This window comes from Rhinolophus ferrumequinum, chromosome 9, assembly GCF_004115265.2.
Source record: "Rhinolophus ferrumequinum isolate MPI-CBG mRhiFer1 chromosome 9, mRhiFer1_v1.p, whole genome shotgun sequence".
NCBI classification, from domain to species: domain Eukaryota; kingdom Metazoa; phylum Chordata; class Mammalia; order Chiroptera; family Rhinolophidae; genus Rhinolophus; species Rhinolophus ferrumequinum.
In genome coordinates this window covers 8315304-8328053 of record NC_046292.1, presented here as the reverse complement: position 1 = coordinate 8328053, position 12750 = coordinate 8315304, and the positions used below count along the sequence as shown (strand labels likewise).

Below are 12750 nucleotides of genomic sequence, written 5' to 3'. Positions count from 1 at the left end.
TTCCAGAACCCTCCTCAACCCCCTGGCTGTGCCTAGGACCCTCCTCTGTAGGCCTGCTCACCCCTGCTTATCTGAGCACCCCGTGAGGGGTCTCATAGGCGTGACCCAGACTGGGGCCTCCTGGAGGCCAGAGCCTTGCTCGCCTGGTGAGGTGCTGGGCTGTATGTGAAAAAGCAGATATGCAGAGACTCCACCTTCACCCCAAGAACAGGCTGAGACCAACATGAAAGGGCATGTGATGAGGGCTACATGGAGGCCAGCTGGGTGCTTCTCGGCAGAAAGCTGCCATCTTACTGTTCACAGGCCAAAGGGAGCAGGCAGGTTCCCAGCAAGGGGCTGTTGTAATAGGGGTGCTTCCAGGGTCCAGCCAGAACATGGGCTTGTGAGACTCCAGTGGCCATGACCCCATCTCCCCCTGTACATCAGTGGTAGGCAGGCAGGACCATGGACAAACCCCAGCTCAGACCTCAAGCCAGAGCCAGGGGTCGATGTCTAAAACAAACGAAAGGTTTATTTATAAGCAGGAATGCTGCCCAGTACACAGTGCAAACTCTCATTGTCTTGGGATCAACACAAGCTGGGAACTGGGGCTACATCCAGAAAGGGTTTCCTTTTCATTCACTTTCCTGCTCTGCTGAGGTGATGGCAGAGGCCTCAAGTCCTCCCAGGACTGACCACGAGGGGGCACATGTGCTCCATGACAGTGCAGGGTCCAATGTGGGCAGAGGCCCTGGCCAGTCCAGGCAGTAAGACATCTTGATTTCCTGGGCAGGAAGCCTCTCTTGTCTCTACGGTAATGGCTGGACTCTTGAGCCCTCTAAAAGTTCAGCTGCCAAGTTCAAGTCCAGTAGAATCTTTCAACAAGGGATCCAAGTACCTCGGATCCAAATGGTTTCTCAAGGAGCCCCCGTCCCCTTCCTTCCAGAATTTGGTCAAGGCCACACTTGCCCACTGTCTGTAGGATGTGGACGAGTGTGTTTGAGGGGACTGGATGACTCTTTAACAGGTAAGAACTTCTTGGCAAAACTGTTGGCTTCAGCTGCTTCAGGAAGGCCATTCAACCCGACGACATTGGCTACACAGACCCACAGCACACGACACACACACACACAGCCTGGCTCTCAGCATCTCACATGCACACGGGCACAGTACCAATGTGTCCCCACAGCTCCCCTGGGGCCTGGGACTCCAGGAACAGCAGGAGGGGTTCAGGGGGAAACAGGAACAACCCCTGGGAGGCAAAGGAGGAAGGTCCAGGCTGAGGTAGGAGGAGAGAGATGGCTGCAGGGCCTCGGTCAGCTCCAATTCCTGAAATTCCCTGATAGGAAAAGGTGTGGCCTTGGAGCCCCACACCAGACAGCGAGGGAGCGAGGAAGGGCTGGGGCGGTGAGTAACCTGGAGTGAAGGTCAAAGGCAGAGGAGGCAAACTGACTTTGGCTTTGTTGTGTTATTGGCTCGTTTGCCTCCATGGTACTTACTTGTGTTTTTTTATTGCCACATGTTAAAATTAAATGGTTTCCTTGAAGAGGTTTGCCGTCTTGCCCAAGTCAGGGCACTCCTTCAGGTTGCCTGCCTGGGCCCTCTGGGTGGCATGCCATTGTACAAGAGGTGGAGCTGGCAGGAATGGCTTTAGAAGCGGTGCTTTCTAAGGATCCTTAGCTAACCCAGGGGATCCCCTTCCCCTATAGAGGTTGTCACCCCCTCCCTGCACAGAGCCATCTGACCTTTGACAGCCCCAAACCCTCACTGAAACCGGCCCGCAGTCTCTGCATTCAGGATAAAGCACTGCCCTTTCGCCACTGCCCCTACTCCGTGGATGACTCCAGCAGGGCCCTCTGGAATGCAGGATGCTGGGGGCTCCCAGGAAGCCAGAGCCGGTAGAGCCCAGAGATCACAACAACAAGGGCTTCAGAAGCCAAGTTCATAGGACCAGCTGGGGTGCGATCTGGAGAGGCACGGGCTCGCCCCAGGCTGCCCAGCACAGCCAGCCAGCCTTGCAAGAAGGACGCACACTGTGACAGGAGAGGTTCTCCACGACTCTCCCTGCCTCGTCCTTCTGCCTGCAGGTGAGAGGAAGGCTGAAGTTCTGGAGGCCACTAAAGGAATTTAGCCCAGAAAGAGCCAGAGTGCTGGGGGCCAGGGGCCGAGAAGGCCCAGGGGTCAGCCCACCTCGGCTGTCAGGCAGTTAACTGGGTTTCATCCCAGCATCGGGCACTCCGAGGGGCAGGGGCTTCTCCTCCGAGCTCTGCAGCAGAGTCTCTGGGGCTCCTGGCTGGGACCCAAAAGGGCACTCCTCCTTGGAGAATGGGACCTGCTCATCCTTCAGGGAGCCTGAGGAGCTGGCGTCCGTGTCCCCCATCGTGGAGCTGGCCTGGGAGGGGCACTGAGAGCCATGGTCAGAGCTGCTGCAAACATTCACGATGCAGGTGACGTTGACCTGGGTCCCGTGGCTGCCAGGGGAAGACTCTGCACAAGATGAGAGAGGGTGGTCAGTCGGGGGTCCTGGAGTGGGGAGGTCTTCACAGCCTGTCTCCTGCCCCAAAAGGCAGGTTAAAACTTGTGGGAAAGAGCACGGAGTCAGGAGCCATGAGGCCCCAGCTCCAGCCCAGCTCGTCTCTGTGACATTGGGCAAGTCACTTAATATTTGTGTGCCTCAGTTTCTTTATCTGTCAGATAAGAACACCCCGCCCAACTCAGCCCATAGATGGGAGGAACCGATTATATAAAGCAGGTGAAGGTGCTTCAAGAACAAAACATTCTTCCCACAAAGAATCAGAGAAGTGAGCAGGAACAGGAAGCGCACGTTACAGAATACTGGTCAAGCAATGAAAACGAGTCCCTTTCCCACAACTGCTAGACGGAATGAGCACGCCAGGCCACACCAACTGGCCCGTTATCTGTAGCTGCCAAACGATCGACATCGAAGAGCTCGGGATGGCTCCTTTCTGGAGATTAAGCATTGACCCTGAACTCATCTTCATTTGCAGCAAATCTTTTTCCTTTGGGTAGTGCTGCCTCTGAGATTTCATAAATCTGGGGTTCCAGAATGGGGAGGGGCGGTCATTTGTCCTCATCACTGAGACTGGAACGTTTGGAGCTCTGCAGCCTGACAATCCTGGGTTCGAATCCCTGCTCTGCCCCCATGAATTTGGCCATGTCACTTAACCTATTGGAGCTTCCATTTGTTCAGCTATAAAATGGGTATAATGACCCTGTCCATCTCCTGCAGGCAAGGACGACTGTCTTGCTCATTGCCACACCTCCAAGGTCTGATTGGCTCCTGGAGACAGGGTGACATTCTCAATGAAGCCGGGGTTGAACAATGGCCCCATATATCCAACCACCTGTTCATCTCAACCTCATTCCACCCCCATCTCCTACCCAACCACTTCTTCTTGTCTCTGTTCACATTGCCACCATCCACCCAGCTGTCAGACCCACAACCTTGAACCCTCACACCCCACCTCCAATCCATCAACAAGCCTTGCCTGATCCACCTTCAAAAGATACTTCAAGTTCACCACCTCCTGCTATCTCCCATGCAAACCTCCATCCACCCCCACCGGGACCAGTGTGAACAGCCTCCACCTATCTCTTGGCTTCACCCCCACCCCTCTGCTGTCCATTGTCCACCAGCAGCCAGAGCCCGCCCTTTAAAACTTGGCAGATCACTTCCTTGGCTGTTCAAATCACCAGTCCTCACCACGGCCTGTGAGGCCCTGTAGGATCTGCCGCCTGCCTTCTCCCGCCCATTTCCTGCTGCTCAAAGATCTTGGCTGGGTTCCTTCCAGACACATTCTCCTGCCTACGGCTCCTGGAGTCCTCCAAGCCTCAAGGCCTTTGCACATGCTGCTCCCTCAGCCTGCAGAGCTCTTCCCATGGCTCACGCCTTCCTTTCGCTCAGGCCTCAGTTCAGAGGGGCCTTCCTCCAAGCAGCCCCCCTGACTTCCCTTTCTAAAAACATTCACCTCCTGTCCCATCCATCACTCCCTGTGTCCCTCCCTCTGCTATGATCTCCAGGGCCCTGGCTCCTCCCGCTGTACAAGCAATTACCTGGGCTGCTCATTTGTGTCCCCCCACAAGGCCCTGAGTCCCGGAGGGCATGGACTGTTCCCTACTGTGTCCCTAGTGCCTGTAAGAGGGACACGTGAATGAATAAAGACCAGCCCGTAAGTGTGTTTTGTTCTTATTGGTGGTTGTGTTTTCAAATAAATTGGTTGGCAACATTTAAAATTCAGGAGTTTCCATTAAAAATATCTGGATTTATGGCTGCTCTAAGGAGCCAGATGTGGGAGATCTGGCCATCAAGGGTCCACATACATGAATGCAACTGGAAGGAAGGGCTTCAGGGTGCAGGTTTGCCCCCACCTTCTGGCCCAGCCCCTGCGAACATCTGAATTCCTTAACTAGTTGATGAGGGACCAAATGACAGATAAGCCAGGAGGCGAGTGTAAGTGGCTGGGTGCACAAAAGCCCCACAAAAAGTGCTGGCTACTGACACTGTGGGACCAACTGAGTGCCCAAACGGATGTGGTTGTTTATTTTCCAGTCCTCTCCTCAGCCCTGCTCCCCCGACTCCAGGGGCACTGAGATGAGGATGGAGCAGTGAGCTGCTCCACTCAGAACAGCCCCAAACAGGCCAGGCGGAGGGAGGGCTGAAACCATGGGGCCGGAAGGAAACTTCCACCCTGAGCCACCACGGCCCCCAAATGTCACCCAGAGTCACCATGGCCTTTGCACATTATGAATGAGACATTGCGGGGGCGGACAGGGGGACCACAACGGGGCACAGCATGGGGTTTACCCGTTCCCACAGTGGAGAGAGGTGTTGGGGTGGGAGGGAGAGCAGGGGAGAGCAGAAGCCAGAGAGGCAAGTGGGGAACGAATAGGGCAGGGGCAGAGGTAGAGGGGTGGGCAGACACGGTCAGAAGTCCATGCCGGGGCCGAGAAGGAAGCCACACCAGAACAGCCGTGGAAGAGGTGTCGCTAAGGATTGGAAAGATGAGTCCAAAAGTTGGACAAAGACCAAGAGTTCATATTCGAAGCTCATTCATTCATTCGACAGACATTTCAGGCCACCTGCTATGTTCTAGGAACTGACTCAAGCCCTCCCTCGTGGAGTTTTCAGGCTGGGGTGGAGACACTGACAGGACATCACACTGAAGAAGACGGAGGGCTGTGAAGGGAAAACATAAATGGGGCACCTCGTCCACATGGGTTGCCAGGGGAGGAAGCAACACCTGAGCCGGGTGACAGGTAGGAAAGGGTGTTGCAACCCTGCTGAGGAGGTGCCATGGCTCATCTCTAAGTAAGGAAACTGAGGCTCGGCGGGGTTAAGGAGTCAGCTCAGATTCTCTCAGTAACAGAGCAGCCAGGAGGGCATCTGAGAATGGCCACGGTCATCCCTTGACTTCCCACCAGCCAGCACTGCCATGTGAGAGGGAAAGAGGCCAGTCAGCAGACTTGATCTCTCACTACAAAACACACCCAAGAAAGCGCCAAGCTTTCCGGGGAACCCCTGCAGGGGCCCCCTCCAGTGTGGGCACTGGAGATGCCAACCAGGATGACACCTGTCACCATCCATCCAGGACAAAATGCAAATGAGTAAAGGGGGCAGGGGCTTCTCCAGACCCCACACCCTGAGGTCCCTGGGGCCTCAGGCCCAAAGGGACCAGGCAACAAGCCACAGTGAGTGGAGCCCTGGAGCCCAGGGGTGATTTCTGGCTCTACACTTACTAACTGTGTGCCCTTGAACAAACTGTTTAACCTCTCTGGGCCTCAGTGTCCTCATCTGTAAAATACAATCAATATTAATATTATAATAGCATATTATAAATACACGTATATAATTATTATACAATAATTATATAATACTGTAACATTAATATGTAATGTTACGATATATATTATAATATACAGGAAAACTCCTTGCCTGGATACTGGGGACTCGAAGGACAAGTTGGAATTATCTAGAAGGAAGGGTGTTCCTGGGGAAAGACCCGACACAGGCAAAGATGGAAGGGACTTGGGAGGGTTCAGAGAATTGAAAGAAGCTTGAGGCTCAGTGTTGCACCTGAGGGCAGTAGGGAGGCGAGGCTGGAGGGCGAGCCAAGGCCAGTCAGGCAGGGTTCCGAAGGCCCTGCTAGGAGCTCAGGCCTCAATCTGCAGGGGAGGCCCAGGAGGAGATGGCTCAGACAGAAATCAGGGTGAAACATGAAGGGGAGATGAAGCCAGCTGGGCGCCCACTCTTACCTGAGCTCCTGGAGCTTGCCCGGGCCTCCCCAGACCCACTGGCCTTCCCTGTGCCTGGTGCCTGCGGCTGGGTCCTGCTGGGCGCCCCCTTATCTGCCGTGCTGGCCGAGCTCTCCAGAGAGCTGCTGCTGGAGCTGGACGCCGTGGTCAGCAGGTGCTGCTGCTCAGGGCCTGGAGCACCCCGGGCCGTATCGGCAGGCAGGTGAGGCTGGATGGGGAGGAGAGGAAGGACAGCGGTCAGGCCATCAGCCAGCTCCTCTTCCTTTCTCCTTCTCACCACCATCTGCACCCCATGCCATGCACACTTTACAGTTTACATGGCGCTTCTGCCCACACCCACACATTCTTTCCACACATCGTGCTTTCAGGGCATGCGGTTCTCTACGGTTTCTGTGATTAGCATCCGGCTGACCTACTGCAGTGTGAGCCCTTTGCAGGACGGGGCCAGGTAGCCCTGTTCACCAGTCTTAGAGGTGGGGCAGGATTTTCATCCTCTTTTTCCAAAATGAAAGAGGCCCAGAGAAGGAGACCGACTCTCCTAAGGTCACCCCATCAGCACAGGGCGATATGGCCCAGCCTAGCAGCCAAGACCATGGACTCTGGAGCCAGACTTGTGAGTGCAAATCATGACTCCATCACTCACTAGCTGTGTGACCTTGGGTAAGTTACTTAACCTCTCTGTGCCTCCATTTTTTCCATCTATAAAGGGAGAATAAAAAAACCTACTTGTGAAGATTGTTGTGAAGGTTGTTGTGAAGATCAAATGGCTGAATATTTGTAAAGTGCTCAGAACAATGCCTGTTAATAGTAACCTCCATACCAGGGTTTGTTAAATCAGGAGTAGGCAAACTACTGCCGTGGGCCCGTCTGTTCTGCCACTGTTTCTGTACGGGCTGTGAGCTAAGAATGGTTTGTACATTTTTAAATGGTTGAAAAAAATGTAAAGGCTACTATGTCATGCCATGTGAAATTCAAATTTTACTGTTCATAAATTACAGTTTTATTGGACTACAGCCAGCCACTCCCATCTGTTTATATACTGTCTGTGCTGCTTTTTCTCCACAACCACAGCAGGTTTGAGTAGTTGTGACAGAGACCTATGATCCAAAAGCCTACAGTATTTACTACCTGGCCCTTTGCAAAAAAAGTTTGTGAGTCTTTGTGTTCGATCAACCAATCCAGTGCAGAGAGCCTTTTTAGTTAGGACCCTCGGCCACAGTGCCTCAGCAACCCTCCGCAGACGCCACTCTTCAGGTTGCTCTGTGACTCCTCCTAATGCCTTTTTCTCATAGAACATAAATAACAACGACAATAATCATACTAATAAAACATTAGCCGACGTTCAAGTGCTAGCCAATGCCAAATGCTGTGCCGACGTCCTTCCGAGACACTATCTATACCGATATTTCCAACAGCCCAGTGTCGGCCTCAGTTTGCAGATATGGAAACCGAGGCCCAGAGAGGTTGACTTACTGGGCCAAGGTCACACAGTTAGGACATGGTACAGGTGGGCTATAACCCATGATGTCTTTCCTGGGTGTCTGGAGTTTCAGGGAGGCTCCAGACACCCATGCTGAGTTTGTTGCCTGTCCACACTAACTGGCACACCAGCCCTTGCCTTGGGGTTTTGATAGATCTCTGGATCCCAGAAAGAAAGGAGACGAAAGGGCCCGAGTTCCCACCCAATGCCCAGGATGAGAGGGTCCAGGGTAGGATGACAACTGAGGCAAAGTGAACTGCTCGTCAGACACTCTTAGCACGGTACGGGGAAGTAAGGGTTAGAGGGGTGGGTTTGCTATGGGATGGGGGGGCACAGGCAAATCAGACCCCCTCCCCGAGGAAGACTGAGACCCTACGGCCTCACTCCAAGAGAAGCTACAATTCCAGGTGTGCTCCAAGCAGCGGCAGAGTACCTGATCCCTCCTTGGACTGGCTAATTCCCACAGCCTCTGGGGCCCCCAACCCCACCCACCAGGGCTATGGCCTCTCGAACACCTGAGCCCTCCAGAGGCGCCCTCGCTATCCTGAGCCAGACCATAGCCTCTTAATCTGGGCTGGAAGGATCCTTTGCAAGCTGTCCTGGTGAGGCCATGGGGGCCCAGAGAGGGTGAGCCCCCTGCTCATATCACACAGCTGGTCCATGGCAAGGGCAGGACTAGCTCACATCAGTGTACCAGAGCTGCTGGCTTTCCACTGCATCTTGCCTCCCTGGTTCACCACCCCCAGCTTTGGAGGGATAGAGGACATTTCAAGTTCATGTTGAATCTTGCCCCGGTGGTCTGACCTTGGCCACTGGACCCCACTCATAGTCCTGCTCTGAGGTTTGAGAGGCGAGGGGAGGGAGGGAGAGGGAGAACAGCCAAAGGTCATTCCTCACACTGCACAAAGAAGGGGCTTTTGGGGCCCGTGTCCCGCTCCTCTGGTGGCCCGGGCGAGGCAGAACAGAAACCCCCAAAGGTCACAGCCCGCCTCCCTCCCCTCAAAGCCACAAGTTATAAAGTTCAGGCAGGCTCTGATAGGGCAGATGCATCCTGAGTCCTGTTCCTTGGGCTGGGACCCAGTAAGAGGGGGTACTGGGTACTGCGGGGGCTCATGCAAAAAACAGGATCCCAGCCAGCCCGCCCCTCTCACCTTCCTGCCCCTCACCGCCCAGCCCTGCCGTGGGCAGAAGCAGAGACCCCGGCAGAGCCACTGGCGAGGTCCTCCAGGTTCCCACAGGGTCCGTGTCTATCAGCACGTGTGAGTGCATGTTCATGAGGCTCACACACCTCTATATACAGGTGTGAGGATATACGCAGTGCACACACACGTGTGTCTGTGTGTGGGGCGGAATGTGTGCACATCTGTGAGAGGTGCAGTTAGCGTGCGTGCTGAGAGAGGCACTCCTCGGTTTGTGTCCCAGGCCACTCTCATTAGCTGTGTGACCTTGGGAAAGCTATTTAATTTCTCTGAGCCCAAGTTTGCTGGGCCATAAAACGGGAGCGATAATCATACTGTGTGTCACAGCATGGCTGTGAGAATAAGTAACGCTCAGCACTGTGCCTGGCATACGGACGTTCAGCGCCTCCCAAATGTCTGTTCTCATCAGTACAAGTGAGCCCGTGAACGACCGTGTCTGTGGGGGTGACTGTGGGTGAGCTCACACAGGTGGATACGCTGACCTTTTCTCAGCAAAGGGAAGCCACTGTCCCGCCACGCCTTGGGGTCACTTCTGCAGCAGGAGGGATGGGGCGGAGCTGAGTCGCACACGCTCCACCCCAGGACCTAGGCCTGGGGCATTACCAGGCAGCCTCGTAGCAGGGACCACTGCCAGCCAGCTGAGGAACAGAGTGAGGCACTGGCTAAGCGAGGGGGCGGAGGGGGAGAGAGAGTTCAGGGACTGAAGGGCACCTGGGAAGGCGACCAACCTCAGAGAGCAGGCCCTGGTGGGGCTGGGGGTGTTTTGGAGTAGCCTTGAATGTCTGGTCTGGCAGAGCCTGCAGATTCAGATTGAGTTTCAAACCTGGGCTCTGCCACTTACCTACTGGTCTGACCTTACACAGGGAACGGAACCGCCCTGAGTCTCAGTTTCCTCATCTGTAAAATGGGGGTGATGGGACTGTGTACCTCATAGGGGTGTGTGCGGATGCAGTGCCATAGCACAGGCAGAGCCTGGCACGGGACTCGGCCAGTGGTATGGGACCAGCTCAGACCTGTGCGTGAGTCTTCACAGCCCCACACTCGCTAAGGTCTGGGTAGCTTAAAATTGACCACGGTGGGAGCGTTTATAACACAGAACTGAGCTAACACGATAAATCAGCGTTTTGGGTTTTCAGTTACCAGCACACCACTGACCGCTACACACAACACTCAACAAGGAATAGCTGAGTTGCTCACACGCAGTGAACAGAAAACTCAGTGAAGGAAAAGGGGAAGCAGAGGCTACGGGGCCACTCCCGGGACATCTTCACGGCACTGAGTATTGGGAAACACTTGCTGAGAAAGCATGTGGCAGCTGGGCTGTGCAGCTGGAGCCTGGAGGACGCAGTTGCTCTACGTGTCACCGGGCAGCAGCCGTCAACATCACTGAACAGAAGCCAGAAAAAGGAAGCAGGGGCATTCGCACCCTGGGGGAATGAGAAAGAGTTCGAACTCTCAAACCAATGTGTGTGCCTGCTAAAATACTGTAGGGCAGGCCGTGAGCACTGGGCCAGGAGTCCAGAGACATATTGCTGTGTGACCGTGGGCAAGTCACTTTCCCCCTCTGCCCTCTCTGCTTGTCAGCAAAATCAGGACATGAATTCAGCCCCTGGTGCATACCAAGTCCAAAGCCCTGTGTAAACCTCAGGCACCGGGCCGCTCAGGGCTGAGCTTTTCCTTAGCACAGTGGTTCTCAACTGGGGGTGATTCTGACCTGCAGGCAACATTTGGCAATGTCTGGAGACATTTTTGTCTGTCACTCCGGCATCTACTAGTGCTACTGGCATCTAGTGGGGAGAGGCCAGCAATATTGCTGAACAGCCTACAAGGCACAGGAAAGCCCCCCAAAATGGTATTATAGCCCCAAAATATCAATAGTGCCTTGGCTGAAAAACCCTGCCCCAGCAAGATGAGGGATATGGAGGGAGTTCCTTGGGCTCTGTTTCCTCATCAGTAAAACTGAGTGAAAACCTTCCCCTGCCTACCAGATACAGGATTACAACAAGTCACTGTGGCCTGGCTTACCCCACACCCTCTCCCCTGTCCTCCACCACGGAGGCTGGGAAAGCAAAGTGCCCCCTTTCCCAGCCTCCCTTGCAGCTAGGGGTGGTCACATGACAGCATTCAGGCCAATAAGACAAAAGGAAAAGTCTACCCGGGACTACTGGAGAACACCGTGATTTCCTGATAAAAGGCACCATGGCTGGACTGGCCATTTCCGCCTCTTCTTCACACCTCAAACATATTAAGTGGTGACCACCCTCTTTTGACATGAAGCCACAAGCAAGAGAACAAAAGCCAACACACTAAAAATGGCAAAGCCTGCGGTCCTACTGGCCTCTCAGAAGGATGCAACTGAACTACTCCAGTAGCCATCAAGCCCTCGACCTCTTGGTACCGTGCTTCCCTGAAAATAAGACCTAGCCAGACCATCAGCTCTAATGCGTCTTTTGGAGTATTAGAGTTGCTGATCCAGCTAGGTCTTATTTTCGGGGCAATACGGTATATGAGAAACATAAAGCCCTTTTATTTGAAATCACCGTTAAGTTTTTGGTTACTTGCAGCCAAATGCCTTCCTAATGCAGAATTGATGAAATACTATGTCAGTGTTGTGTCTCTAACAAAAGTCCTTCACAGACTCTATTAAAAAAAGATCAAAGGTGAGCTGCTTTGGCTGAAGTGGGAGGACACAGGGCTCAGCCCCCTAGCCTTCACCTTAACCCCAGAGATGTCCCCTAGGGACCTCTGTGGACCACCGGGGTACCCCAGCACTTAGTTTGAAAATCACTGATCCATGAGCAAGGGCACCACAGAGATGCTGAGAACTGTTGCCAGCTGACTGAATGGCACAGCCGTGCAAGCTGGGCTGACCAGCACTGTTTCCATTTAATGGTGAGGAAACACAGCCACAAGCAATTTCACATCTGCCCCAAGCTCACACCACGCGTCCACGACCACATGCTTGCCACTGATACCACTAACCCCCTGCTGCCTGATGTGGCATTTCACATTCAGCCTCCTTTATTCGCCCATGGAGGATTGCCTACCCCCAAGGACAGGTGCTGGCTGGCCTTTCCTCAGCCTCCCAGGGCTCAGCCTCACCACCGGACACTAGACAGACCAACTTAATAGAATTTGCCGCTTCCGGTGAGACAACCCAGCCCACCAGGAAGGAGAGCAGGGGAGGAGGAGAGGGACGGCGGAGGGGTACTCACCACCTTGGCTTCTCCTTGCATGCAAAAGGGCTTCTCTGCAAAGAGGAGAGAGGGGACAAGTCAGGGAGAGTGACTTCCTCAGGCCACATCTGTTCTAACTAGGATGGCAGCATGGGGCCCAAGCAGTGGGAGTAGGTCCAGCCCTGGGAGGACCGATTACCTACCAGACAAGATACACAAAGACTCCACACGCAACTCTCCAGCTAGCCTGACATTGTTCCACTCCCCTCCACCACCCCAACTATTTTCCAGCCTCCCCTCCTTTGATCATGCCACGCTCTCTGCGTAGCCTGCCCTTTCCTTTCTGCACACATCCTCCCATCAAAATTTCACCCAGCTCAAATGTCACTGCTCCAGAATGCCTGAATACCCCAGGATTCCCAGACAAGAATCCTAGACTCTTACCCCCTCGAACAGCCCAGATGGTGTCTTGCCTTTCAGTAGATAAGTTAGAGGAAGTGCCTTCTGCCACAGGCTTTAAGCTCCTACAGAACAGAGACTACCATATCTGGCTTTGTCTGACCCCTGAACTCACAGGAGGCACCCCAGCAAAGCTTCCTGAACAAGTGGATGAATGAATGGGTGGATGAAGGAAAGAAGGAAT

The 12750-nt window shown here is 54.0% G+C and overlaps 1 protein-coding gene across 1 annotated transcript in view; it reads right to left on the bottom strand.

Annotated features, from left to right (window-relative positions):
- Window positions 1–491: 491 nt before the first annotated feature.
- TNFRSF1B (TNF receptor superfamily member 1B) overlaps window positions 492–12750 on the bottom strand; it is a 34507-nt gene continuing 22248 nt past the window's right edge. Inside the window, exons 8-10 of the mRNA XM_033115492.1 lie at window positions 12147–12181; window positions 6253–6460; window positions 492–2466 (exon numbers count right to left, since the gene is read on the bottom strand). Of these exons, the coding sequence (XP_032971383.1) occupies window positions 2186–2466; window positions 6253–6460; window positions 12147–12181 (524 nt within the window). The 3' untranslated portion in view covers window positions 492–2185. The remainder of the gene's footprint in view (window positions 2467–6252; window positions 6461–12146; window positions 12182–12750) is intronic.